This window comes from Hibiscus syriacus, unplaced genomic scaffold (assembly GCF_006381635.1).
Source record: "Hibiscus syriacus cultivar Baekdansim isolate YM2019G1 unplaced genomic scaffold, ASM638163v2 tig00117016_pilon, whole genome shotgun sequence".
NCBI classification, from domain to species: domain Eukaryota; kingdom Viridiplantae; phylum Streptophyta; class Magnoliopsida; order Malvales; family Malvaceae; genus Hibiscus; species Hibiscus syriacus.
In genome coordinates, this window is record NW_024063525.1 from 4,774,944 (window position 1) to 4,801,073 (window position 26,130).

General features: G+C 34.0%; 1 protein-coding gene across 1 annotated transcript; it reads right to left on the reverse strand.

Moving 5' to 3' along the window:
- Positions 1 to 22,741: 22,741 nt before the first annotated feature.
- LOC120195573 (RING-H2 finger protein ATL78-like) lies at positions 22,742 to 23,316 on the reverse strand. The gene has a single exon (XM_039197555.1). It carries the CDS (start codon positions 23,314 to 23,316, stop codon positions 22,780 to 22,782), a length of 537 nt encoding a protein of 178 aa, XP_039053486.1. The 3' UTR covers positions 22,742 to 22,779.
- Between the last annotated feature and the right edge of the window lie 2,814 nt (positions 23,317 to 26,130).

The following is a 26,130-nucleotide window of genomic DNA, read 5'->3' on the forward strand; positions in this document are numbered from 1 at the left end:
TTAATCCAAATTAATTCAAAATCACCCATTTTCCAAAATTTAAATCGTAACTATTTTTTGAAACAATTAAACGATTGTTCCTCCGAAAAAAACGGTTACGACAACTTGGTGACTCTGCTGGGGAGATTTGTTTTCAGAAAGTCATGCTCTAAGTCGGTTACACATTGTCGTTTGGTGGAAATTATGAGTTCGAGTCTTTAGTTAACTTATGATCCTTTTATTGAAGTTTTTAATTGCCTCATTTTATTATTATCTTATTAACATTTTTATCTTTGTTTTCAGATTTGTCCAAAGTTTTGTCGAATAGTTTCGTTTTCCTTTTGAGTCAAATGGCTGAATGTTCCTCCTCTCAAACATCACCGGCATTTGCATACCATAAGCTCAATTACGAGTTTTGTCTCTTTTAAGTTAAGATGAAAGCTTAACCAACGTGAGATAATTTGTTTCTCCGTACGGGTTTTAGCAAGTAATCTTTGGGGTTTATATACCTTATGTCTACTTGAAATAAATTGTTTCTCCGCATGGATATAAGGAAATGTATCCTCTCGAATTGAACTCGATCTGTACGAGCCTGTAGTGGGCCAGGATTGAGGGTTTGGTAGTCCAAGGGGGCACCAAAAAATTCGAGTACCTTTTTCCTGTTAGAGCCAAAACCATGCATATATTGAACCGTAGAACTGTTACCCTGGGTATAAACATATTGAATCTCTCATTGTCAGTAGGTACCCAAATTAAGTATACACAAAGAAGAAGCGTTTCAGAATCTTTTTTTTTTGCTTTAAATTTTCTTTTCAAATAAAAGCATGCGAACTAGATATCATGCGGTTAGGATCATTTCTTGAAATAATCATTTTTGGGGTAGAAAGCATGTTCGGGTATAATTATTATCTATTTAAAGCATGCTCGGGTAGATATCATGATTGGGTAGGTGTTATATTTTAATTCTTTTGATTATCTTGTTATTACTAATTAATTTTTTCCTCTTTTGTTTGTAATTCTAATTTATTTTGTTTGCTTGCATTGGCATTTTTTGCATAATCATCATGAATAAAAGAAAGGTGTTGATTAACCAAGTAATCATCATATTAGAAGAGCGGTCATTGCAATGGAAAAAAGTTTTCATAACAAGGAAGAAATCAATCCAGCTGTACGAGCTTGGTCGGAGGAAATGCAAAAAGTAAAAGGAGATAGTTTGCCTGAAGGTTATGTATCGCAGCTATCCACGGATGTCAATGCTAATCTCAAGCATAACGATTTACGAGAATTGACAGAGATTTGGGAAAGTTTGAGAACACCCACCAAAGAGAGGTTTTACAAGAAATATGGTGACGGAACGCAACTTCTTTATGTAAAGATGGATGAATCATTGCTCAAGGCTCTGGTCCAATTCTGGAATCCTGCGTATAGCTGTTTTACTTTTAACAAGCAGGATTTGACACCAACCATCGAGGAGTATACAACTCTGTTTAATTTCGAAAACATCCAGGTGGATAAAGTTTATTCCAGACCTCCGAAAGTTCAATCCTTCAAGAATAAACTAGTAAAGATTACCGGTAGAGGTGAAAATTGGATAGTACAACACATTCAACAAAAAGGAGAAAACGAATGTTTTCCTTGGCATTGTCTCAAGAAGGTGATACTTGAGCATATAGATAAAGATAAGAGATTGGACATATTTTCTCTTGCCATATATGGTCTACTAATATTTCCAAAGACTTTGTTCAATGTGGAGAGTGTTGTTGCAGATTTCTTTGACACATTGGAGAAGGGTATAAATCCAGCTCCAGCAGTTTTGGCAAAAACTTTTCGATCCCTAAACAATTATCAAAGATTGGAAGGGGGTCGATTTGTAGGATGTGGTTAATTACTCACTGTATGGATTCGCAGTCACTTCTGGAAAGAAGACAAGGCATCATACCATCATTTTTCTACGATGTACTCGCCTTTGAAAGAATTTCTTAGCAAAGAGTGGCTAGAAGGGTTACCAAGGAAAAAATGGATAACAACTTTCATTAATTTACAAGATCGAGATATTGCTTGGTGTGTTCCCTGGCTTGGATATACTGATATTTTATTTAGATGTGGGGATCTTGACCATGTCCCTTTATTGGGATTATGGGGAGGAGTCATCTATGCCCCATTAATGGTTCTCAGACAATATAGAGCTCGACAATTTGTTCCAGTAACAAGTGGCTTAAAGGAATCTGAAATCACTTATTGTGGAAACCATTACAAGAAAAAAGCACGGGATCTATCTCTCGCCTGGAAAAGAACCTTTAGAACAAGAGTTATGTCTGGAGATGTTATGTATACACCCAACTATGAGGCTTGGAGATTTACAAGGACAAATGAAAATGTCCCTTTGCCAGATCCAGTAGGAGATATCCCTTGGGAAGAACTTATCAAGGTGGTACCTTCACAGGTTGAGATTCTTACTGCCGAGTTTGAAGCTGAAAGGAAAAAATGGGACAAAGTAATGGAAGAAGCAAGACAAGAAAAGTTCATGATAGATCTTGATAGGTGTCTCCATGTTAAACAATGTGATTTGTTGAAGAAAGAAAAAGAGAAAGTCGATCTCGAGCTGGCTAATTTAAAAAGGGAATACCGTAATCTACAAAAGGCAAAATAATCTGGGTCTAGCAAGACATCACAACAATGGGCTAAATAGTTGGCAATTGAGAGGCAACGAGTTCAAAGTCTGGATGCTGAGAACAAACGCCAACTTAGGAGAATTGAAGCCGAGAAGAAATTTTGGGATAAATATAAAGCTGAGAAAATAAATGTGACTAAGCAGCTTAAGATTGGAAGCCATAGAGTCGAGAAATTGAAGACTGAGAAGGAAGTTGTATTGAAGGAGTATGAAGCAAAAAAACATCGAGTCAGTGGTTTGGAAGCTGAGATGAATAATATACTCGAGGAACTCGAGGCCAGATATCAGAAGATTCAGGAATTAGAGAAAGAAAAAGAAAAAAAGAAAAAGAAAATATGGACTGAGAGATAGGGAAGGAATCGAATTCTCGAAAGAAAACAGGCCGAAATTGGGTCTTGGCTACAAAGATTTCAAACAAAGAGCAGGAGAGTGGGACAATTAACAGAAGAAATGGAATATTTACAGTCCCATTATGAAGAGGAGTTGAATCGGTCTCGATCTATGAATGGTGAGCTAAGAGATCATATCTCATATCTTGAGGAGTACTTACTTCAAATGTAAGTGTCACCTGAATGGATGAACTTAAGGCTTACCCGTGAGGAGAATAACTCTCTACGAGAGCAAGTCAAAGGACTAGAGAGTGAGTTTCAACGTTGTCGAGTACACATTACCAATCTCAAAAGGGAAATTACTCAAGTTAAGGAGGGATGGAAGGATACATATGAACACCACCGGATGTTGGTTGAGGAACGTGAACGCATGATGGGCGAAGCAATAGCACAAATGAGTGAGGTGGTCCATTATACACAAGAACTAGCCAACAGGGCTGAAATTATTCTGTTTTGTACTAGTTTATCATCTGAATATGGGGAGAAGGTCGCTGGGATCATGAATGAAATCATGGAATTAAACAACAGAGCCAAACCGTATTTGTAGAATTGATCTTTCTTGTAAAGATGAAAGCTCTTTTGTAAGAATGAAACTTTTCTAAGAATGATTACTTTTGGAAATCGATACTTTTTACATTTGCATTTGCATTTGCATCTTTGCATAATATAGTCTTATATCATGCATTTGCATTTTGTTTTAAACTATTTTACAAGCATTCATTAAAATACCAAAAATAATATAAAATATAATTTCCAATCATTGTAGTTATTCTGGCATTCACTTCACACCCGTACGGTACTCGAAATACAACTAAGAAAATGGAAGCAAGAATGATCCAACTTGAACAAGAACAAAAACAAGAGAGATTAAATAAGATGGAAGCAGAGATAACAAATTCGCAAACCGGTCTACTACAAAGGATGGAAGAAATGTTTAAGAAACATGCTATGGGTAGAAGGATCGCGGATGACCAACTAACATCATCCGAGCAAGATCTATCGCATCCTCTAGGGTTTGTACCAAGAGCATCGCATCCTGCGGGGCTTACTTCTGACCCCCAACACCCACCAGGGTTCACACCAGAATCCGATCCTCCTCCTGGTTTCACACCTATACACATCTCTGCTCACCCTTTGGTACCTCAAGAAGCACGATATCATGTATATGTTAGTAATGAGAATCAGCAGCACCACATGGGATCTGTATTCCCAAACAATTATCAGCCTGTTACTGAACACTTAACTCCAGATCTAAAGAGTTAGCCGAAAAGGAAAAAGTCAATGAACAAATAACTCAACAGTTGAAGAAATGGTAAAATCAGTAGAAATGATTGAACTGTTTTATGGGTCTGACGCTAGAGAGCTGAGCTTGGTCCCAGACTTGATCATCCCTATGAAATTCAAGGTTCCTGAATTCGAAAAATATAATGGAACCACTTTCCCTTCATCTCATATTACCATGTTTTTCCGGAGGATGGCTGGTCATATGAATGATGAAAAGCTGTTGATTCACTTTTTTCAAGACAGTTTAACAGGTTCTGCCGCCAAGTGGTATAACCAATTAACTAGGGCTCACATCAAATCATGGAAAGAGTTGGCAAAAGCATTCCTAGAACAGTACCGACATGTTACATATATGGTTCCTGATCGGTGGACTCTTTAGAATATGGAAAAAAGAAGCAATGAGACTTTCAGACAATATGCCCAAAGCTGGCGTGATGTTGCTGCACAGGTCCAACCACCTTTAATCAAAAAGGAAGCTACTATAATTTTTGTCAACACTTTGAAAGCTCCATACTTGGGGTATTTACTTGGAAATGCCACCAAAATTTTTGCTGATTTGATCATCTCTGGTGAGCTCATCAAAAATGCTATAAAAGGTGACAAGATTGAAGTAGCTGAAGGGTCTAGCTCAAAAAACCTGTATACCGGAAAAAGGAGAATGAAGTTGCAAGTGTCTACCACAATAATACTGCAAATAGTGTCACAATAACATGAACACTGCCAGAAATGATTTCAGGGGACCTCGTAAGGAAAGAGAAAAGTATCCTTCACACCACTACTCGTACCCTATTCAGAGATATACGCCTCATTATTAAAAACATATGTGGTACGCCCCTACCGTTTGACTCCTCTTCAACCACCGTACCCTCATTGGTATGACGCAAATGCACATTGTGATTTCCACGATGGAATTACTAGCCATTTTATTGAGAATTGTTTTGCCTTCAAAAAGATAGTGTAAAATCTGATTAACACATGGGGATTAAAGTTTGACTTACCAGATATATCAACATACCCACTACCGAATCATGGAGGTAAAGGGATAAATGCAATCCATGAGGAGAATAGGAGGAAGGCAAAGAAAGACGTTCATGAAATTAAATCTCCCTTCAGTTGGGTATTCCAACAACTCTGTCAGGCTGGCATGATTCGATAAGATCCTAAGCAAAAGACCAACGAGTGTAGACACTATTGCGAATATCATCGAGAAGAAGGACATGAAATTCAGCTTTGCCCTGAATTCAGGGGTTATTACAAAGATTGATGGATAATAAGGAGGTAGAGTTCTTTGAGGAAGATAAGGAAAAAGAAGAAGAAGATGTCTTCACGATAGAAAATTTTGAGCCCGTTCACAGAACAAGCAAGCCAATGGTCATTACTGTGAAACCATCAGCAATAAATTCTAGGTCGTCAACGCCAAAAGTTGTAATCATAACCCCTTCACCATTCCCATTTAAAGACACCCGCAAGGTGCCTTGGAACTACATTGCCAATGTTTCATTGATAAGGGAATCTGGTTCGCTAGAGAAAATAAAGGTAGTTGAAGGTGAAGCACCAGGAGGCAACTTGATGACTGAAATAGTGAATGAAGTTGGTCACTTCACAAGAAGTGGGAGGTGTTATTCTCCCAAGATATCGAGAGAAGTAGACAAAGTGAAAGCAAAAGGAAAAGTTGTAGTGGTACCATAGAAAATATTCAATGATGAACCCCCACCAATGATCAATGAGCCGGTAACAGAAATACAAGCTCAAGAATTCTTAAAGTTTCTAAAACATAGTGAGTATAGTGTAGTTGAGCAGCTACACAAACAACAAGCACGTATTTCGATTCTGAATTTGTTAATAAATTCAGAGGTACATCGGAATGCTTTACTGAGAGTGCTCAATCAAACGTTTGTGCTTGAGGATATACCAGTGAACAAATTGGATCGAATTGTAGGGCATATAGCTGCTGACAACTACATAACTTTCACTAATGATGAAATTCCTGATGGTGGAATGGGATCAGTAAAAGCCCTCAATATCACAACTCACTGTCATGGTCATGTCTTACCAGGTGTTTTGATTGACAATGGGTATGCACTTAATGTTATGCCTATGGCCACATTACGAAGGTTACCGGTGGGTAACTCACATATGAGGGCCTACCAAAACATTGTCAGAGCCTTTGATGGAACTCAGCTGGATGTGCTTGGAAAGATAGAGGTACCATTGTTGATTGGACCAACTGTCTACAATATTGATTTTATGGTTATAGACATCAACCCTTTATATAATTGCTTGCTTGGGAGGCCATGGATTCATTCTGTAGGGGCAGTCCCTTCGTCCTTACACCAAAAATTGAAATTAGTGTCTGATGGTCAGTTGATCAATATTGGGGCAGAGAAAGAAATTATTGCTTCCGTGATGACTAACGCCCCATATATTGAGATGAATGAGAATGCTTTAGAGTGTTCCTTCAGAGCCTTAGAATTTGTCAATGCTACTTTTGTTGCTGTAGGAAACAAGATTCCTCGCCCACGCTTATCTAATTGTACTAAGATGATTGTGCGTGAGACTCTAGGAAAAGGAGCCAAGATAGGAAGTGGTCTTGGTAGATGCCTGCAAGGGAATTTATATCCCAAATTTGTCATGATGAAGAGAGATCACTTTGGGCTGGGATTTAAGCCTGATTTTCAGCAAAGAAAGAAAGAAACGAAAAAGAGTGGTGAGATAAGAAGAGCTAGACTGAAAGGAAAAGACATTCCGTGGGAGCATATGTCTTTTTCTCCCCTGATGAGCTCTTTCAAGTTTGGAGGAGTGTTTGATATAGAGCTACAGTTAGCCAGAGCAATTGACGAAGAAGAGCAGATGAAAGACAGAAACTTGTTCAATGAAGCTATGGAGGGTTTGGTCATTAACATGATAACTGGGGATGATAAAGGAGGAGGATATTTGGCTGGAATACGTCCTTGCTTCCCAGGGGAAACACTGAAAAATTGGAATGCAGAGGATCTCCCTGTAGTTTTTAAGATTAATTCAGAGTAATACCCAATACTAATCCTTATACTTGTGCCCGCAAGTATTAAGGAATTTTCATATGGGCAGCTATGTTAACTCTACTTGCTTTCAATAAAAGACAGTCTTTTGTTTCTTAAATGACCATCATTATTTTACATTTTCATTCTTTATTCTTTACATTCATTTCATAAATTTTGGTCTCCTTCAAAATATATATTCGATTCAATTTTTCCCTTTGCTGGTGTCACAATATCAATAGCATGAATGTTTCTGAATTTAATACTGAGATAAACTTTGAGCAGCCCATATGTTTGGAAGAAATTAATGAGTGTCAAGATGAGGTAGAATATGATGTTCCTAACGAACTATTAAGACTGGTAGAAAATGAGGACAAACAGATTTTACCTCACCAGGAAGAAACTGAGGTTATAAACTTGGGAACTGATGATGATAAGAGAGAAGTAAAAATCAGCAGCACACTTTCTGCTGAGATAAGGCAAGACTTGATAGATCTTGTTTGAGAATTCAATGACATCTTTGCATGGTCTTACCAAGATATGCCAGGGCTGAGTACATATATAATAGTGCACAAGCTTCCGATAAAGCCTGAGTGTAAGCCAGTTCAGCAAAAGCTTAGAAGAATAAAGCCATAAATGTTATTAAAAATTAAAGAGGAATTGATGAAACAGATTGATGCAGGGTTTCTTCAAGTGGCAAAGTATCTAGAATGGGTTGCCAACATAGTCCATGTGCCAAAGAAAAATGGTAAAGTTCGCATGTGTGTGGATTACAGAGATCTTAATAAAGCAAGCCCGAAAAACAATTTTCCATTGCCTCATATAGATACTTTAGTGGATAACATTGCTGGTCATTCGTGATTTTCTTTTATGGATGGCTTCTTGAGGTATAACCAAATAAAATTGAACATTAAAGACATGGAAAAAATCACATTTGTGACTATGTGGGGTATATTTTTCTATAAAGTGATGCCATTTGGTTTGAAAAATGTTGGGGCAACTTACCAAAGAGCTATGGTAACTCTTTTCCATGACATGATGCACAAAGAAATTGAAGTGTATGTGGATGACATGATTGCCAAGTCCAGGACTGAAGGTGAACACATTCAAAACTTGAGGAATCTTTTCCAAAGGTTGAGGAAATATCAATTGAAACTCAATCCAACTAAATGCACATTCGGGGTAACATCAGGGAAACTTTTTGGTTTCGTGGTTAGTGAAAAAGGAATTGAGATTGATCCAGATAAAGTAAAGGCCATTCAAGATCTTCCACCGCCTCGTACAAAGAAAGAAGTTCGAGTATTTTTAGGAAGGTTAAATTATATATCTCGATTCATTTCACAATTAACTGAAAAATATGACCCAGTTTTCAAATTACTTCGAAAGAACAACCCTGAAGTTTGGAACGACGAGTGCCAAAAGGCTTTGGAGATAATCAAGGGATATTTGTCTAATACTCCAATTCTAGTGTCACCAGTCCCTGGTAAACCATTGATCCTTTATCTAATGGTCTTTGAAAATTCGATGGGATGTGTATTAGGGCAGCATCACAAATCTGGAAAGAAAGAGAGAGCCATCTATTATCTAAGCAAAAAGTTAACTGATTGTGAAATCTGATACCCGCCAATTAAAAAGCTATGTTGTGCTTTGGTGTGGGCTACTCGAAGGCTCGGGCAATACATGTTATACCATACTACTTGGTTGATATCTAAGCTAGACCCCTTGAAATATTTAATGGAATCACCGGCTTTAATTGGTAGATTGGCTAGATGGCAGATGTTGTTATCAAAATTTGACATTGTATATGTGAACCAAAAAGCAATCAAATGGAGTGCCATAGCAGATTTCCTTGCAAGTCGTGCCTCAGATGATTATGAGTCCTTAAACTTTAAGTTTCCAGATGAGGATCTGATGTGCATCACAACCAAGAAGGAAAACAATTTCAGATGATAAATCCTGGAGGCTATATTTTGATGGGGCATCTAATGCTTTAGGACAAGGAATTGGAGCAGTACTGATTTCCCCAGAAAATATGTATTATCCTTTTACAAGCATATTGGAGTTCTTTTGCACCAACAAAATTGCAGAGTATGAGGCTTGTGATATGGGGTTAAGAGCAGTTGTAGAAAGAAAAATCAAAATGCTCCAAGTATATGGAGACTCCTCATTAGTGGTGTATCAATTGCGAGGAGAATGGGAGACAAAGGATCCAAAGTTAGTGGAATATCGAAGATTGATCCTTGAATTGGTAAAAGAATTTGAAGATGTCACTTTAAATTATCTCCCTCGAGAAGATAATCAAATGGCAGATGCTTTGGCGACACTTGCTGTAATGTTCCAAGTAAATAGAAGAGCTGACATGATGCCAATTAAAATGCAAATGTATAAAACCCCGGCACACTGTTATAATATCGAAGAAGTGGAAGATGGGCATCCATGGTATTATGACATTTTGCAATACATCAAGCATCAAACTTACCCACAAGGTGCGTCTGAGATCAATAAAAAGACAATAAGGAGAATGGCTGATGGATATGTATTAGATGGGGAAGTTCTGTACAAAAAAAAGGTAGTGATCAAGTTTTGATGAGATGTGTGGATGCCCGAGAAGCAAAAAGTATACTTGAAGAAGTACATGAAGGGATATGTGGAACACATGCGAATGGGCTTTCTATGGCCAGGAAGATCATGAGATATGGATACTATTGGGCCACTATGCATTCAGATTGTGTTGATTATGCACGAAAATGTGACAAATGTCAAATCTATGGAGATAAGATCCATACATTTCCGTCACCTTTGCAAGTGATGACCGCACCATGGCCGTTTTCTATGTAGGGCATGGATGTCATTGGGGCAATTACACCAAAGGCTTTAAATGGACATCGCTTCATATTTGTAGCAATTGATTATTTTACTAAGTGGGTTGAGGCTGCTTCATATGCAAATATCACGAGATCTACAGTTTGCAAATTTATAAAGAGAGAGATAATTTGCCGGTATGGGTTGCCAGAAAGAATTGTCACGGATAATGCCACCAATCTGAATAACAAGATGATGGTAGAACTTTGTACTCAGTTCAAGATAAAAAATTCTAATTCAGTGACATACCGTCCAATGATGAATGGAGCAGTGGAAGAAGCAAATAAAAATATTAAAAAGATCATCACAAGGACCACTGATACTTACAGAGATTGGCATGACAAATTACCTTTTGCTTTGTATGCATATCGAACTACAGTACGAACTTTGACAGGGGTAACACCTTTCTCTTTAGTCTATGGGATGGAGGCAGTCTTTCCAGTGGAAGTAGAAATCCCATCACTTCGAATTTTGAAAGAGGTGAAGTTGGATGAAGCTGAATGGGTTCAGGCTCTGTTTGACCAGTTAAATCTCATTGAAGAAAAAAGATTAAGAGCTATTTTCCACGGTCATATGTATCAGAAACGGATGATGAGAGCTCATGATAAGAAAGTTCATCCAAGAGAATTTCGAGAGGGTGATCTAGTGCTAAAAAAGATCCTGCCAATTCATAAAGATTTCCAAGGGAAATGGATGCCTAATTGGGAAATTCCATATGTTGTCAATAAGGCATTCTCTGGAGGAGCATTGATCTTGGCAGAGATGGATGGAGAAAAACTGAGAAATCCAGTAAACTCAGATTATGTCAAGAAGTATTATGCTTGAAGAAAAAAAATGAAAAAATGAAAAAAATGAAAAAATGAAAAGAGAAAATGAGGGGTTGAGATGAAAATCCTCAAAAGGATATCTTGAAACCAAAGGAAGACTTTGAGTTGAAAACCTGAAAAGGTGGCTCAAAGGCATTTTGAGATTAGGCATCAGACAACTAAATCTTCTTAAGGGTCTGATATTTTGAGAGAAGCTTCACATCTATAGACATTTTGGCAATTCTCGAAGTCCTCCAGACAGAAGCTCAACTCAATAGTTATATCAAGTGGATTGATTCAGAAACATTCGTGCTAATGATTCATAAGGACATTTGACTTATGGTGTTAAATTTCCATTATTCATGTGATTGCCATAACTTTGTAAATTCAATTTCTTGTCAGTAAATTCGAAGTTTGTTATTTCAAGTCCCAATTTTATTCATTCTTCTTATAAGTAGATTGACATGGCATTAAAAAATAAAAAGATTTTTGGTATTACTCTGAATTAATACTTATAATTTTAGGGATTCTAGCCCTAATGCTCGAAAAGATTAGAGTAAGATGTGACCAAAGAAAATGCATGTGAGATGAGAAAAAGCATATTAAAAATACTGATATTTTGATACGCTGACAAAGATGAGCAGTTCAAAAGGAAACAGAAAAGGATTTCCATGGGAACAAGAGAAATGAGAATTTGCATAAAATAGCCCAAGCAAAATGTGGAATGCAAACGAAAGGACAAATGAAGCCTTTAAAATGAAGATTTGCAGGGCCACAAAGTTCATAATATTAAAATGACATCATGCATACATCAATAAGCATATATAAATAGGAGAATGCTCATTCATTCATATTCATTGAAATGCTTTGAATGTTTTGACAGAAATTCAGGGAGAGTCAATAACAATTAAGATTCACCGCAGAAGGAGGTGAACAACATTTCTAATGGAGAGTTCATAATGAGAAGAACTCATCTGATAGAGGGAGAAGAAGTTTATAATAAGAAGAGCTTGTTCGACCTATCACTCGATTCACGGCATTTCGAATCAGTGACACCTCGCTTGAGGGATTGACATTTTCAAAAGAGTTCATAATAAGAAGAACTCATCCTAAATGAGAAAGTTCATAATGAGAAGAACTTGTTCCTTTCAAGTTCATCACAGAAAGAGATGGATCAACATTTCCAGTGGAGAGTTCATAATGAGAAGAACTCATCCAACGAGGGAGAAGAAGTTCATAATGAGAAGAGCTTGTTCGACCTATCACTCGATTCACGGCATTTTGAATCAGTGACACCTCGCTTGAGGGATTGACAATTTCAAAAGAGTTCATAATGAGAAAAACTCGTCCTAAAGGAGAAAGTTCATGATAAGAAGAACTTGTTCCTTTCAAGTCCATCACATAAAGAGATAGATCAACATTTCCAATGGAGAGTTCATAATGAGAATAACTCATCCAACGAGGAAGAAGTTCATAATGAGAAGAACTTGTTCAACTTCGCATCAACATTTTCAATGGAGAGTTCATAATGAGAAGAACTCATCCGAAAGAGAGAGAATAAGTTCATAATGAGAAGACCTTGTTCGACCTATCACTCGATTCACGACATTTTGAATTAGTGACACCTTGTTAGAGGGATTAACATTTCCAAAAGAGTTCATAATGAGAAGAACTCGTCTTAAAGGAGAAAGTTCATAATAAAAAGAACTTGTTCCTTTCAAGTCCACCACAGAAATAGGTGACTCAACATTTTCAGTGAAGAGTTCATAAAGAGAAAAACTCATCCATGAGAGAGAAGAAGTTCATAATGAGAAGAACTTGTTCAATCCAACGACGAAGGAAGAATGGACAAAAAACTAGTTATCTTTTTCGTCTTTGCCCTATTCTTGTTAACATAAGAATGTGCAAAGAGGGGCAGCTGTAGACACCCATTTTTTGTCAGGGTTAAAGAATATTATTAAATTATTATTATTATTATTATTATTATTATTATTATTATTATTATTATTATTATTTTATTATTATTATTATTATTATTATTATTATTAAGTGTGTTTATATTTTTGTGCATGCCAAATGTGGCCCAAATATAAGCTATAACCCAGTTTAAGCCCAAGAACCGGATCCACCCAGCAATCTATCAGCAGCAGACCAACTCCCAGATGTGAGCTGAGCCATCGACGAGCCATTGAGCCAACACCGACGCAGTGATTTGCACAAATCAACTACAGTGATAGATTACCTGCTTCAATCAGCTAAAGTAAAGCAAATTAATGATTTCACCTAAATTAGTCAGTATCTTACCAAATACGAAGAAAATCAAGATGCAGCCATGAAGATTTGGTGAGGATATCAAGCATAAATTAAAGGGTGTTTGAACAGATTGGGGGGGGGAGAGAAATCAAGACCATAAAAAAGACATTCATTAGGGGGCAAGGATACGAAAAACAAAAGAGAAGAAGTCGATTCGAACAGGGCAATTTTCAACAACGAATGAGCTGTGGGTTTTGGGAGAAAACGAAAACAGTTTGTAAAAGTCTCTCAACCATCATTTTCAGAGCAATAAAATGAAGTAATGTTTTTTATTTCATTCTTTCATTTCGAAGAAAAATACCAATCATTCATAAGGACAATAGTATTTGCTTGAGGTATATATTCATTTTAAGTTCATTTTCAATTTCCAGTGTGTGTTTTTGTTTCAAAACAAATATGAGTAAAGAAAGAGAGGTTTAGCTTGGTTACCTTAACCGGTAGAGCGTTAGCCAGCAATGGATTCCTGGGGTCATAGACGTCGTTCGAAAGCTTAGGAGAGAGCTAGAGAAATTAAAAAAATAGAGATAAATAAAAGTTAGGTTCTTACCTTAGTGTTGCAGGCTTCCATGACCGGAGTGATGGTCCTCAAGGCCAAGAGGCCTAGTGGTCAGGTGGTTAAATCCCGAACAGTGGGTTTCGGGTAGTTTTTGAGAGGAATCGGTTGAGAGAAATAAAGGGAGAAGTTGAGGCTCGGTTCTTAGGGATCGTCATATAGTGTGTTTCAATTAGAGTTTAGCATTGGTTGAAGTTTGTCGTGGTCGGTCCGATGGCTTTGGTTCAGGCCATGGCAGCCGTTTATGTATAAAAAGTAGAGATGGGGAGGAGATGAGAGAAACGGCGATAGTGGGTTAGGCTTAGCAGGGATGAGATTTAGTTATTAGGTTAAATAATATTAATTTAAAGTTTTAATTCCAACGAAGCATTAACAATAAAAAGGGTACCAAGCAATCTTGTAAGTTTCTGTTTCCAGTGTAGTGTATTGTTTAACAAAGGTTAGAAAATTCATTTTGTGCAAATGGGTTTATTACTAAAGAAGCCACATTTTTTAATTTAGCGCATTCTGGTCTTAAAATTCATGTTTCCTGAACCTTTTTATTTTACCTTCATATTCTACGTGCATTTTAACTTGGTCCCTAAATCCAACATTTTTATGTTTCTAATTTTGTATCTTTATTTTACATTTTATTTCAGTCCCTATAATTTAGTTATAGTATTTATTCCTATTTATATTTTGGACTTCTAATTGCATATTATTCTATTGTAATCCTTAATATTTATTATTGTGTAAAATTGTGTATTTTATGTTTTAATTCACATGTTATGCATTCATTCTAGTCATCATCTTTAATATCTATAGGGTTTGAGTTAATTTCATTTGGGTTTGTATTTTACAATATCCTATTTTAGTCCTTAAATCGAATTTATTCATATTATATTTTGAGTTTTGAATTATTTTGTGTTTATGTTTTGGTTTTGGTCTCATACTATTGTTCGTATTTTACTCATATATTATGGTTTAATATATGTTTTATGTTTTTTATTCCTATTTTATTTTATTTAGACCTATGTTCGTAATTTAATAATCATTAAAGTTTCGATTTCTAAACTTGTTTAACTTTTGTTTTAATCCTTTAATTATTGTTTGGAAAATAAATGTTTTGTTTGTTTAGTTCATTTCAATGTTATTATTCTGATTCAAATATTTGATTAATACATAATGTTTATTTATTTCTTAATTGTATATTATTAAAAAACCTATTATTATGTTATTCGATATTTATGTATATTTATGAGTTAGTCTTTTAAATGTTTGTTATATTATTTTAGTCATTTAAGTTTCTATTTTTGCTATTTTTATCCTTTAAGATTTTTTTTTGACTTTAAAAGCTTAAATACTTATTTTTACTTATTCATATTTTGGTTTATAATAATTATTTGTTTTCATTTCAGTCCTTTGAATTTTTTTAAAATTATTAAGTTGAAGCAAATTAAATTAATTTTAATAAAAGGATCACACTTTAAATTATTGTTGTTAATTCATAATTTCTACAATTATGACAATGTGTAAGCAAAATAGTACCAATTTTGGGCGTTGTGGGGTGCTAATCCTTCCCCACGCGTAACCGACTCCCGAACCCGTTTTAATCGAATATTTGGTAAACGCATACCATATTTTGTCTTAAAAAATGATTTTCTTAAAATTGTTTTTAAAAGACGTTTTTAGGTATTCGACCTACCTAACCCAAAGGTCGATGGCGGCTCTTTCCAATTTAATCCAAATTAATTCAAAATCACCCATTTTCTAAAATTTAAATCTTAACTATTTTTTAAAACAATTAAACGATTGTTCTCCGAAAAAAACGGTTACGACATTTCTCATGTCCGGTAAAGGGGAAAACAGGTAAAAAAACATATTAGTACAAACCTAGCAGGTCCAACAATAACTTGCAGTTCAATTACAAGAACAATTGTCGGTATTAATGGTAGAAATTAGTTTCCACAGAATCCAATGCCTTGTAGACTAATTAATTATAGCATCTAGGCCAAATATTGATGATGGTCATGAAATAATAGGACCATAAAAGGTTCAAGAGGCAGAGAACTTTATTACTGATGTTGTCAGCATAGAACAGGATGCTCACATATTTATTAAATCCCATTAATTATTATCGTTTTCCCTTTTAGTTTCCTAAAAGCTACCTTTACACATACAAATTTAAGATAATTGGTTAGGACTCACTTTTAATTTTTACAACTATATTCCTTGTCCCATTATCCATATAATTTCAACTTCTCAAATCTCATCAATTTCTAATATACAACAAAAGATAAAATAATTTAATATATTCAATTTTATATTTTCTTATTTATTAAATTTTAAATTATATACATCTCGTTCTCAAATTATATTCTTCAGTTTATTTAATATTATTCAATTTATTTAAAATTCTTTAACTCTTCTTCTTTTATATCACACTATTCTTCAATTTATTAAATATTTTTTAACTATTCTTCTTCAGACTACATCCACAATTCAATTAATTCATATTCGAGAAGAACAAGCACATTGGATGTTTTGAGCTTTCAGATTTGCTAATTTCTGAAAGGTCTCAAGGAATTGAGAAGAAAATATAATTTCCGAAATTGTTTGACAAAAAATAAATTTGTGTTGCTTCTACTCTTGTCTATTAATTATTCAAATACACTATTTTTTGGAAGTTTTATTGATTTTTTTATATTTTACGTGTTAGAATCACTAGCTTAGACATTTAGCATATATATGCCATGAATGTATCTGTGTATTTGATTGTTTTTATTTTTATTTATAATTTTTTTCCTATGCTGGATAAAAGAAAGTGTGACTCTGGATGTAATAAACGTAAAAAAGAAAAAAGAATCAACGAGTTAACTCAATCTCACAGAGGAGCACCTGGTAATTTTTTTTATTAATGAACCGCAAGTATCCGAAAATAAAAATATCGTTAATGTTGGTGACTCTAATGTTAATAATGTCGGTGATAATAAAGTTAATATTGATGATAATATGAATTTAAGTAATGATAATAATAAACATGATGATGAAGATGTGCTGTAAATGAGAAAAATACTTTGGTGATGATGTTGGACCTTCAAATGCTGAGCATGTTGATGTTGATAATGTTGATATTAATAATGTTAATAATGTTAATTTTGATAATATTGATATTGATGATATTAGGTATCATAAGTTTAACCTATTTGATCTAAGCAATTGAGATATTTATATTCTCAAATGATTGATACTTTAGCAATAAAATGTTCTAAAAGAGACTTGTCTATTGTAAAGAGTGTTAAAGATAAATTTAAAAGATAATTTTCTGTCTTATTCTATACTAGAGTACTACCAAATAGAGAGAAATATCATAGAGATTGGCTTGTATATTCAGAAGAACTTCATAAAATTTTTATTTTTGTTATAAATTATTTAAGAAGGGTGTAGTAAAGGGCAATTAGCAAATGATGGATATAGTGTTTATGCACAAATTTGTTTTAGAATTAGAAAGCATAAAATTGGTATGGAACATGTCCAAAATATGGACACCTGTTTGATTGATGTCTAAGACTTAAAAGAATATAACTATTAACAAAGTAGCTAAAAAATAACTTAAGAAAGAAAAAGAGTATTGGAAAAATGTCTTATCGAGAATTATCTCAATTGTGAAGTTTCTTATAAAATATAATCTAGCATTTCGTGGTAGTAATGAGAAATTGTATCAAAATATTAATGACAATTTTTTGGGATTAATTAAAATGTTAACTGAGTTTGATCCTATTATTTAGGAATATGTTCGTTGTATTACTAATGATGAGATTCATGCTCATTACCTTGGTCACAACATCCAAAAACGAGTTGATCTATAATCCGCTACTAGACACCAGAAGCAAAATAAAACTTAAAGCCAAAGTAATCAACAAACGACTCACTACAAGCTTTAAATTAAATTGATCTACACACATCTTCATTATCAAGACCGGTTGTCAGAGCAATGCTTAAGCGAGGTCTGAAAATAAATTGAATCACCCGAATACGGTAAAGTAATCAAAATGAGGCTTGTAGTATAATACCCCTTCAAAAGAGTTGTAGTTGCGAAGATTAATGCACATACCTTACAGTCAAATTTATAGGCAGCCACCTCAAAAATGAATTTATTCTTTCCACACCACCTCACCATGATAACCCAGCTAAGAGGATTGTTACATACTTGAACAAGATAAGACCAGCTCCACGCCATTTACAAAGAAAGGGAAATATTCCATCAAATAGAGAGTAAACATAAAAGTCTAACAGTACAAAGCAATTCAACCAAAATAGCTTCATCGACACCAATAAACACACACAATGACAATAAACTAAAATTTAAAAACCCTAGAAAGGCCACCCGACATAACTACTCGATTATGAAGCTGATGTGATCCTGATCAGCATCCATTTTCTCCATTGTTTGATCACACCATGGAAGATCATTAAGGCTAACTCTAAAGGAGTTCTACCTTACTTCGTCTTCTTTTTACTTGTTTATGTGTTCCTTTGTGATAAGGAGTTCCAAACAGCCATGGAAAGTATGTTTACATCAAGTTTGGGACGTGAGGAAGGAGGAATAATAAGGGAGGAATACTTTACTTTGCTTATGCATGAATTTGTATGAGAACTTAAAAGTTTGCATAACATTCATTTGTTTTAATAAGTGTGTTGTTCATTAAATAATTTATTGCATTTAAACATGTGTCTCATTTTGTTATGCACTTCATTTAACTAAGTAGTTCATTGATTAAACTAGTTCATTCATCAAACTAGTTCATTCAAGATTAGAAGTTCATTGAATAAAGTTAATTCATTAACTAAATTAGTTCATTCATCAAACTAGTTCATTTATTAAACTAACTCTTAATTGTTTCATGCATTTTTTCAATTAATTATTGAATAAAGTTCACCTTTGTGTCTAGGTGCATGGGAGAAGTTGAACGGTTTCATCAGTTGAAAGAATATCAGTCAGAATATCTTCCAATTATGGATGCGATACAAACATGTTTGAATCAAGAAATCAATTGGACATTATTTTGCTATCACTTATCTTTCCAACTTCTTTTGAAACACCTCAATCTGATATCAGGAGCTTGAGTTATGATCAATTTACTGAAGACATTGCAGGCTGGAATTTTCATTACGGGAATTTTATGCATGGATGATTTGGATGAGTTTGAGCTAAGGGAGAGTCTTTTCAACTTCAGCCAAGTGACAAGCCATTGAAGGACTCTTGATTCATACATCATTCAAAGCTGATTGTTATCATCTAAATTCAAGGGCTGTTCATATTCTTCAAGGTAGCATGCAATGAAGGTTGATTTAATTCACTTATTAAGATAATTTTCAACATGGAATAGCAAGAGTCTTCCACCCGTTGGACGAAATTAAGGCCAAATTCAGCTTCAAATTGTCTAGATTAATCCCCAAAATGATCTAGAATATTTAGCCAACCATGAAGATAAGAAGACAAATCATTCAAGTGCATTTTATTGCTAAATTGATGAGGATGTTTTCATCTTTTGAGTCTTTTCATATGATGCTTAGTAATACTATAAATAGTCACCTTTGGGATCATTTGTAGACACGCATTTTGAATAAATAAATACATCTTTGAGAGATTGCTTTCATTCTTATTCTCTTGTAGAACTTTATCGGCTTCAAGATAGTCTTGTAGTCTTCAGTCATTTCCTGTTGTTATAGCGTTGGTTCCTAGCTCATCTATAACTAGTGGGTCGTGTTCCATATCCTACCACTTCATTTCCACCTTTAATAGATTGTTGGTTCCTAACTCTTATATAGTTATAGGGTCGCAATCCATCCCTTTTTGAAGTTCTTCCTACTACATGCCAACTCCCTACCATCTTCACCAACATTTTCATTCTTTATTTTCCCTTAACCACATCCATCACTCTTCCTACGCTACTAAACCATTTCAACACATCTTTCATCATATCATTTCCATTTCTTACTTATCTATTTCTATTTTACAACATTATTTACATAATTCCATATTACATTCAAAATATTGCGAAGTTCTTACTAGAATCACAATCGGACATTCATATACATGACTCGAAACTCATAATCGAGATCATATCAGAAGCCACTATCGATTATCATTACAAGTAGAAAACGAAACAAAACTATACTTAATATCACCAAGCTTGGATACAACATGCTTTTTACAAACCTTCATTCACCAATCAAGCAACCAATCCACTAGAAAAATTCTCAACACGAATGGAAAAACTAACTCAAAACAGTAAACATAGCCCTGCCTAACCTAGCACGCCCCTCAATAATAACTTGCACTCCCAGAAAGCATTTTTCAATCTTGTCATTCTCTTACACCGATACCAACAAAACTTGCACGAAAATAGCCACAGAGACCCTGCTGATACAACACCTGAGCCCAACTACATCACCATCCAACTATTATCATTGACCCAACCAATATCGCACAAAACCACATAGAATAAGGGAAACAACACAATGACCCTTAAACACACAACAAGCGACATACAACATTCGGGAGAAACAAACCCTGCTGAGATACAAAAGTCCACCTCTGACCTTAAATCACCATACAACGCCTAACACCTTTCCATTACCCTAAAAGATGCTATATTCTAGTCACAAATGATGAATTTTCCATTGTATATCTCGATTCAACCCAAACAACACCAAAAGTCCCCGTATAAACCACTGTTGAAGAACCCCTAAAACTTATAATCAACATCATGCCAACATTTTCTAAAAAAACCCTTTTCGCCTAGAGATTATTTCTATGGCTCTAGCAGAAAGCCTTAAACCACCTTTTTATTCCTAAATAGAAAAAAAATCATCCCGGATTTAAAACAAAACACATCAAACCCCCTCATGTTCCACGAAGGGATCCTTAATCAAACATGTGAAATGCCTACTAAGCCCCCAATATCACTCACCTAATTCAACACATCTCCAACGACGCCAACTTCTAAAGAACCTTCCTTTCATCTCCAATCACTTGGATACCCAATTTCTTACCCAAAGAAAGGGTCTTTTTTGAGGTCGTATCAATCTATCGATTTTTTAAGTCAGTGTTAGATATAGATCTCCCCAAAAGCTCAGAAGAAACCAAATCTGATTTCTTTAATTTTTTCTTCTTCAATGCACTATCTTTATTTCATCGATCCACAATTGGAAGGACTTTATCTTGGATGTTTAGAAGTGAACCATACTTATTGTGACTTTTATTTTCGACTATTTAAATTCTGGAAAGAAAAACTTTACATCTGAATCATCCTCGTGGAACTTATCTTCTGCTTCACTCCTTAATTATGATCTTGATTCAACTAATTTTTATTCCCCAAAATTTTGACCTTGATATTATTTTGTTTGTCTACCTTATCAACTCATTTTTAATTTGTTTTTGCCCAACCCATCCCCCCATTAAACATTCATCCCAAGTATGCCACAAATAGATATATTTTTCCTATGTTCTTAAAGTGTCTATGGAACTTGCAATTGATATGGAAATTGATCTATTTTTTCTTCAAAAACGTCAAATAAAAAATACAACTTAATGAGAATTTAAATGATGAGTCTCCACAATGTGCGGAGGAGTATTTTAACTGCATCATTGATCAAGCAATTATTTCACTTTATAGGAGGTTTGAACAATATGAAAATGTGTTTGTATTTCTATTTTCTTTTAATAAATTCCATTTACTAGATGGTTTGAGTATAAAATCTTGTTGTAGCCATTTGGAATATGCACTTAAGAATGGTGATAAATGTTATATTTATAGTTATGACTTATACGTGGAGTTGAAGTTACTTCAAGAATTTTTTTCCCAAAAAAAAATTGGGGACTCTTGATATTTTAAAGTTTTTGAAGCGTGTCGATTGTTTTCCCAATGTAACTATTGCATACAGGATATCATTAATCATTCCTGTGACAGTTGCAACAGTCAAAATAAGATTTTCAAAGTTAAAACTGATAAAATCTTACTTGCGTGATTCTATGTCACATAAGAGGCTTAATGGACTAGCTTTGGTGGTAATCGAGAATGAGATTTCGGATAAAATTACTTATGAGGATTTGATTGGCCAATTTGCTTCAAAGAATGCTCGGAGGATTAGATTTTTCAAGTGATAATGTTGTATGTTTGTGAATGTCCCTTGTTGTTTTAGTTGTATTTTCTTAACAAAACTATGAAAATAATATATTTGATAAAGTTTAATTATTTTCTATGATTTATTAATAAAATATTAAATTAATTTTTCAAAGTAACAAAATATACTTTCTTCCCATAAGAATTAGGGACTTATTTTTAAAAATTTTCTGAATTGCTCATGACCCTAAAAATGTTCAAGATGACTCTGGTAACATTCCTATAGTTTACTCAAATTTGTATGTACCGGTGGTCTTGGGAGAGTGTTCACTGCCTACTCATCACTACACCAGCTTGTACCAACAATTTTAGTTCAAAAACACACAAAGCATTCAGGTAGTCATTGGTTTCTGTCTTGTACTTACTGAGATATTAGCTTATATTTTTGTTTTGAAGTGATCTATGGATATGTCAACTTTTGTCATTTGTAGTCCTTTTAGTGGCTATTCTTAATAAATTATTTTATTAGTGGAGACAAAAAAAATGTTGCTAGGTATCACCATTCACTTCATTTCTACTTCTCCGGAAACAACTGCAAATTCTGACCATAGTTGACATTAATACTTATTTCTTTCTTTTTCTTTTTGCTATATATTGTTTCTTAACACTGTAAAGTGCTTCTAAACTATTCAAGTTCCTTCACGATAGTGTTGATCGCTTTTCATATTTAATCATTTCTATTAATAATGCTTTCTCTTTACCACTGCCACATTGCATTTCCCTGGTGCAAACTTAGCTCACTGTTCCACTGAATGCATGCTTTCCATATTAATCTTGTAGGTTTCGGTCAGGCAGTGCCTGCACGTAGGGCATGAAGAATGTGAACCAAGCCATGTATCTATACAACTAGAATGAAATCCGTGGTTGCAGTTTGGCAAAATACGGAGACGCTCCCCGGCAGTGAACTCCGACAAGCATATAACACAAGCGGTGTCCAGGCCCGGCAGTTTCGGCCCGGTTGCGTATTTTATGATCGGGAAGCAATTTAAGGCTTTGTGCTCAACTCCTGCATCGGCTAACTCTGGCTCAGAAGAAGCAGCAACAGAAGATGAGCCTCTATTTGCACACTTGACCATACAGAACAAGCCAGAAGCGGAAATGATGGTGCAAACGAGGGCTAAGAGAACAACGGATGCATTTGTAAGCAAGGTTTCATTGATGGAATAACTGTGCCCTTCAGCTGGGTAAAGAGAGGAGTGTAAGAGAAATTTTCTCGAGTGGAAGCTTTGAAGCAACTCCTGGGAGAAATGGATGGATGTTACTGAAGTTGCCATTATTTGATTTCCTAGTGTTTTTCTTTTTTGGTTCAGATGGTTGAAGGAATTGGTTCCGTTGAAGTATTATATACATAAAAAAAGTGAATTAAGAGGTGGGAAGTCCATCACTCAAATCTTATTTCTGGTGGATAATTACAAATAGCAACTCCAAGGTCAATTTAACTTTTCAGCTGCCAGAAAAGTAGCATGTATTTTTCTCCACCCATTGATCCTTTCCATGGAAAATCTAGTCACTGACCGCTACTCGTGTTATCTGAATTTTCATTGGTAGTATTTGATTTAAGTGTACCCATTTAAAGAAAAAGTCTAAACACTTGTAAACGTGAAACGAATCCCGTTGTATGCTTTGGATATGGTTGAATTATTAAGAAAGATGATAATGACATGAATTAATTTCAACCTGAAACATACAACATATTAGAAATTATTCTCCAACTCAATAAGTGATATCAGTGGTTAAAATAGGGCGTCAATTTAGAGAAAATATTATTTTAGGATGTCAAATTTAAAAATTAAAAATTTAATATTTTTTAAGCGGATGAAAATTAATAATGAGTGTGGATTTATGTTTCAGAATGTTAATTTTTTAAATATATTAATTTATTTTTTTTAAAAATATTTATTTTTATTAAATATTAGGCTTAACTATAAAATAAGTATCCAAAATATAGTGTTTTTCACGAATAAGTATATAAACTATTTTTTAAATGATCTCAGTGCTTAACGTTACAAATGTTACCATTTTAGATGCCAAGGTCGTCAACGACGTAAATTTCCTCCATTAAGTGACACTATGGCAATTTTGAAATTTATTTTTAAAAGAATATTAAATATGTTATTATATTTATTAAAAAATATATAATTTCTCTTAAACTATAAAGAAGCCTTCAAATCCCTAAATTTCAAAATCCTAACCTTAACCCGTAGTTACTACCCTTTCTGGCCACGACCACTGCTATCAACGGACTCCATGTCATCCTCCTAGTCATACGCCGTCGTAGTTGTCGTCGATTGGTCATCAGAATCGTGTGAGATCACTATTTTTATCCTAGGGTTCACATGGTATAAAATGCCGATTCGCCATTGATCGATCACAATTTCATAGGGTTTTTGGGGTTGAAATGAAGGTTTTCAAAGTTTTGGAATTATTTCAAATATTTTGTGTCTATTTAAAATACATATATAATTTTAAATAAAAATTTTACAATTACCATATTGTGACACATGCCACTTGACGGAGAAAATTAAAACTGTTGACGGTCCAAACATCTAAAGTGATAACGTTTGACACCGAAATTATTAAAAAAATAATTTAGACACTTATTTGTGAAACCACTATAATTTAAACACTTTTTTTATATTTAAACCTAAATATTATCTTATAATTATAATAGAAAAAAATCAATCACCCTATTTTTTTTTAATTCTGTTTTTGTTCGAACCGGTTGTCCTGTCCGTTGATAAACTGAAAGTGGAAGGCAAACAGGGAAAAGGTAACAGAAAGCGATATTATTATTTTTATTAAAACAAAAAGCGATATTAATAAATGCTAATGTCCGATAAAGGGAAAAAAAGAAAAGAAAAAGAGGCAATGAGATTAACGTTTCGAGGGAGCCCAACACTGGCATTATTTTCACTGAAATAATTATAAATCATATGTGGAAAGGAAAAAAATCACCATCCAATAGCCAAGGAAAATGGCAAAATCGGTGAAATAATACAACAGGAAAAAAACATAGAATAATGTAGTTTATGAATTATTTTTTCATTTGGGGTGATTTCTACAGTAATACACGAGGTCGCCGACTGCTTCAAACGATCAACATAGGTCGTCATGTGCTCCGAACGACTTACATAAGTCGCACAGTGCGTCTTCGGCAAAAAGAGTAATTACCGATATAGGTAATCGTTATTACTTAAAGAAATTTAAGTAATCGTCATTCGAGCATATGGCGACCAACGTAGGTTATTTGGATAAATAATCCTTCGAGTGTAACGCGCTTTGTTAAACGTGTAAAAAACTCGGGTATTAATTTTGTAAATAATTTTAAACTTGTGCCTAACATGTAATTAATTTCTGTTAGGTTGATATTTGTACAAAAACGTCAACTTTATCTATTTATTTTTTTGTGATATTATTTTTAACAACAGTTAATAATGTTTATTGACTTTTAAAATTAATTGTTTAAAAATATTAAAGTATTAAAATAAAATTTTAATTAAAATTGACAGATCAAATGAATTATTATTCACTTTTTTAAAAATAAATAAAAATGAATAAAATTCAATAAAAATATAATGTAAAGCTAAAAAAATATCACCTCTTTATTTAAAATATTCTTTTTAATATTAATTTTAAAAATATAAAATAAATATTAAATTTTAATTTTAATTTTATTAAAAATGAATAAACATTATTAACTATTATTAAAAAATATTAATTAATGAATAATAATTCATTTGATCCATCAATTGTAATTAAAAGTTTATTTTAATATTTTTTTATATTTTTAAACAATTAATTTTAAAATACTCTATTCTCAAGACCTAAAGTAAAGTTTATAATTGTTAAACAGTAGTAGGTGTGGAAAACTACATTGTCTAACTATTGTCTAAATTGTCTAACTATTGTCTAAATATCAACTCAATTGTACCACGAATAAACATCCGATCAAAGAGTTGATCTTTTCTGCTCAATCTTCACAAAAATTGTTTTGTCTCATCATTTTCTCCCGCGTATGAGCTTCTTTCTTTTTATAACATTCATACAAAAGAATATATGTATTGTATAATTTCATGCAAAAATCAAAA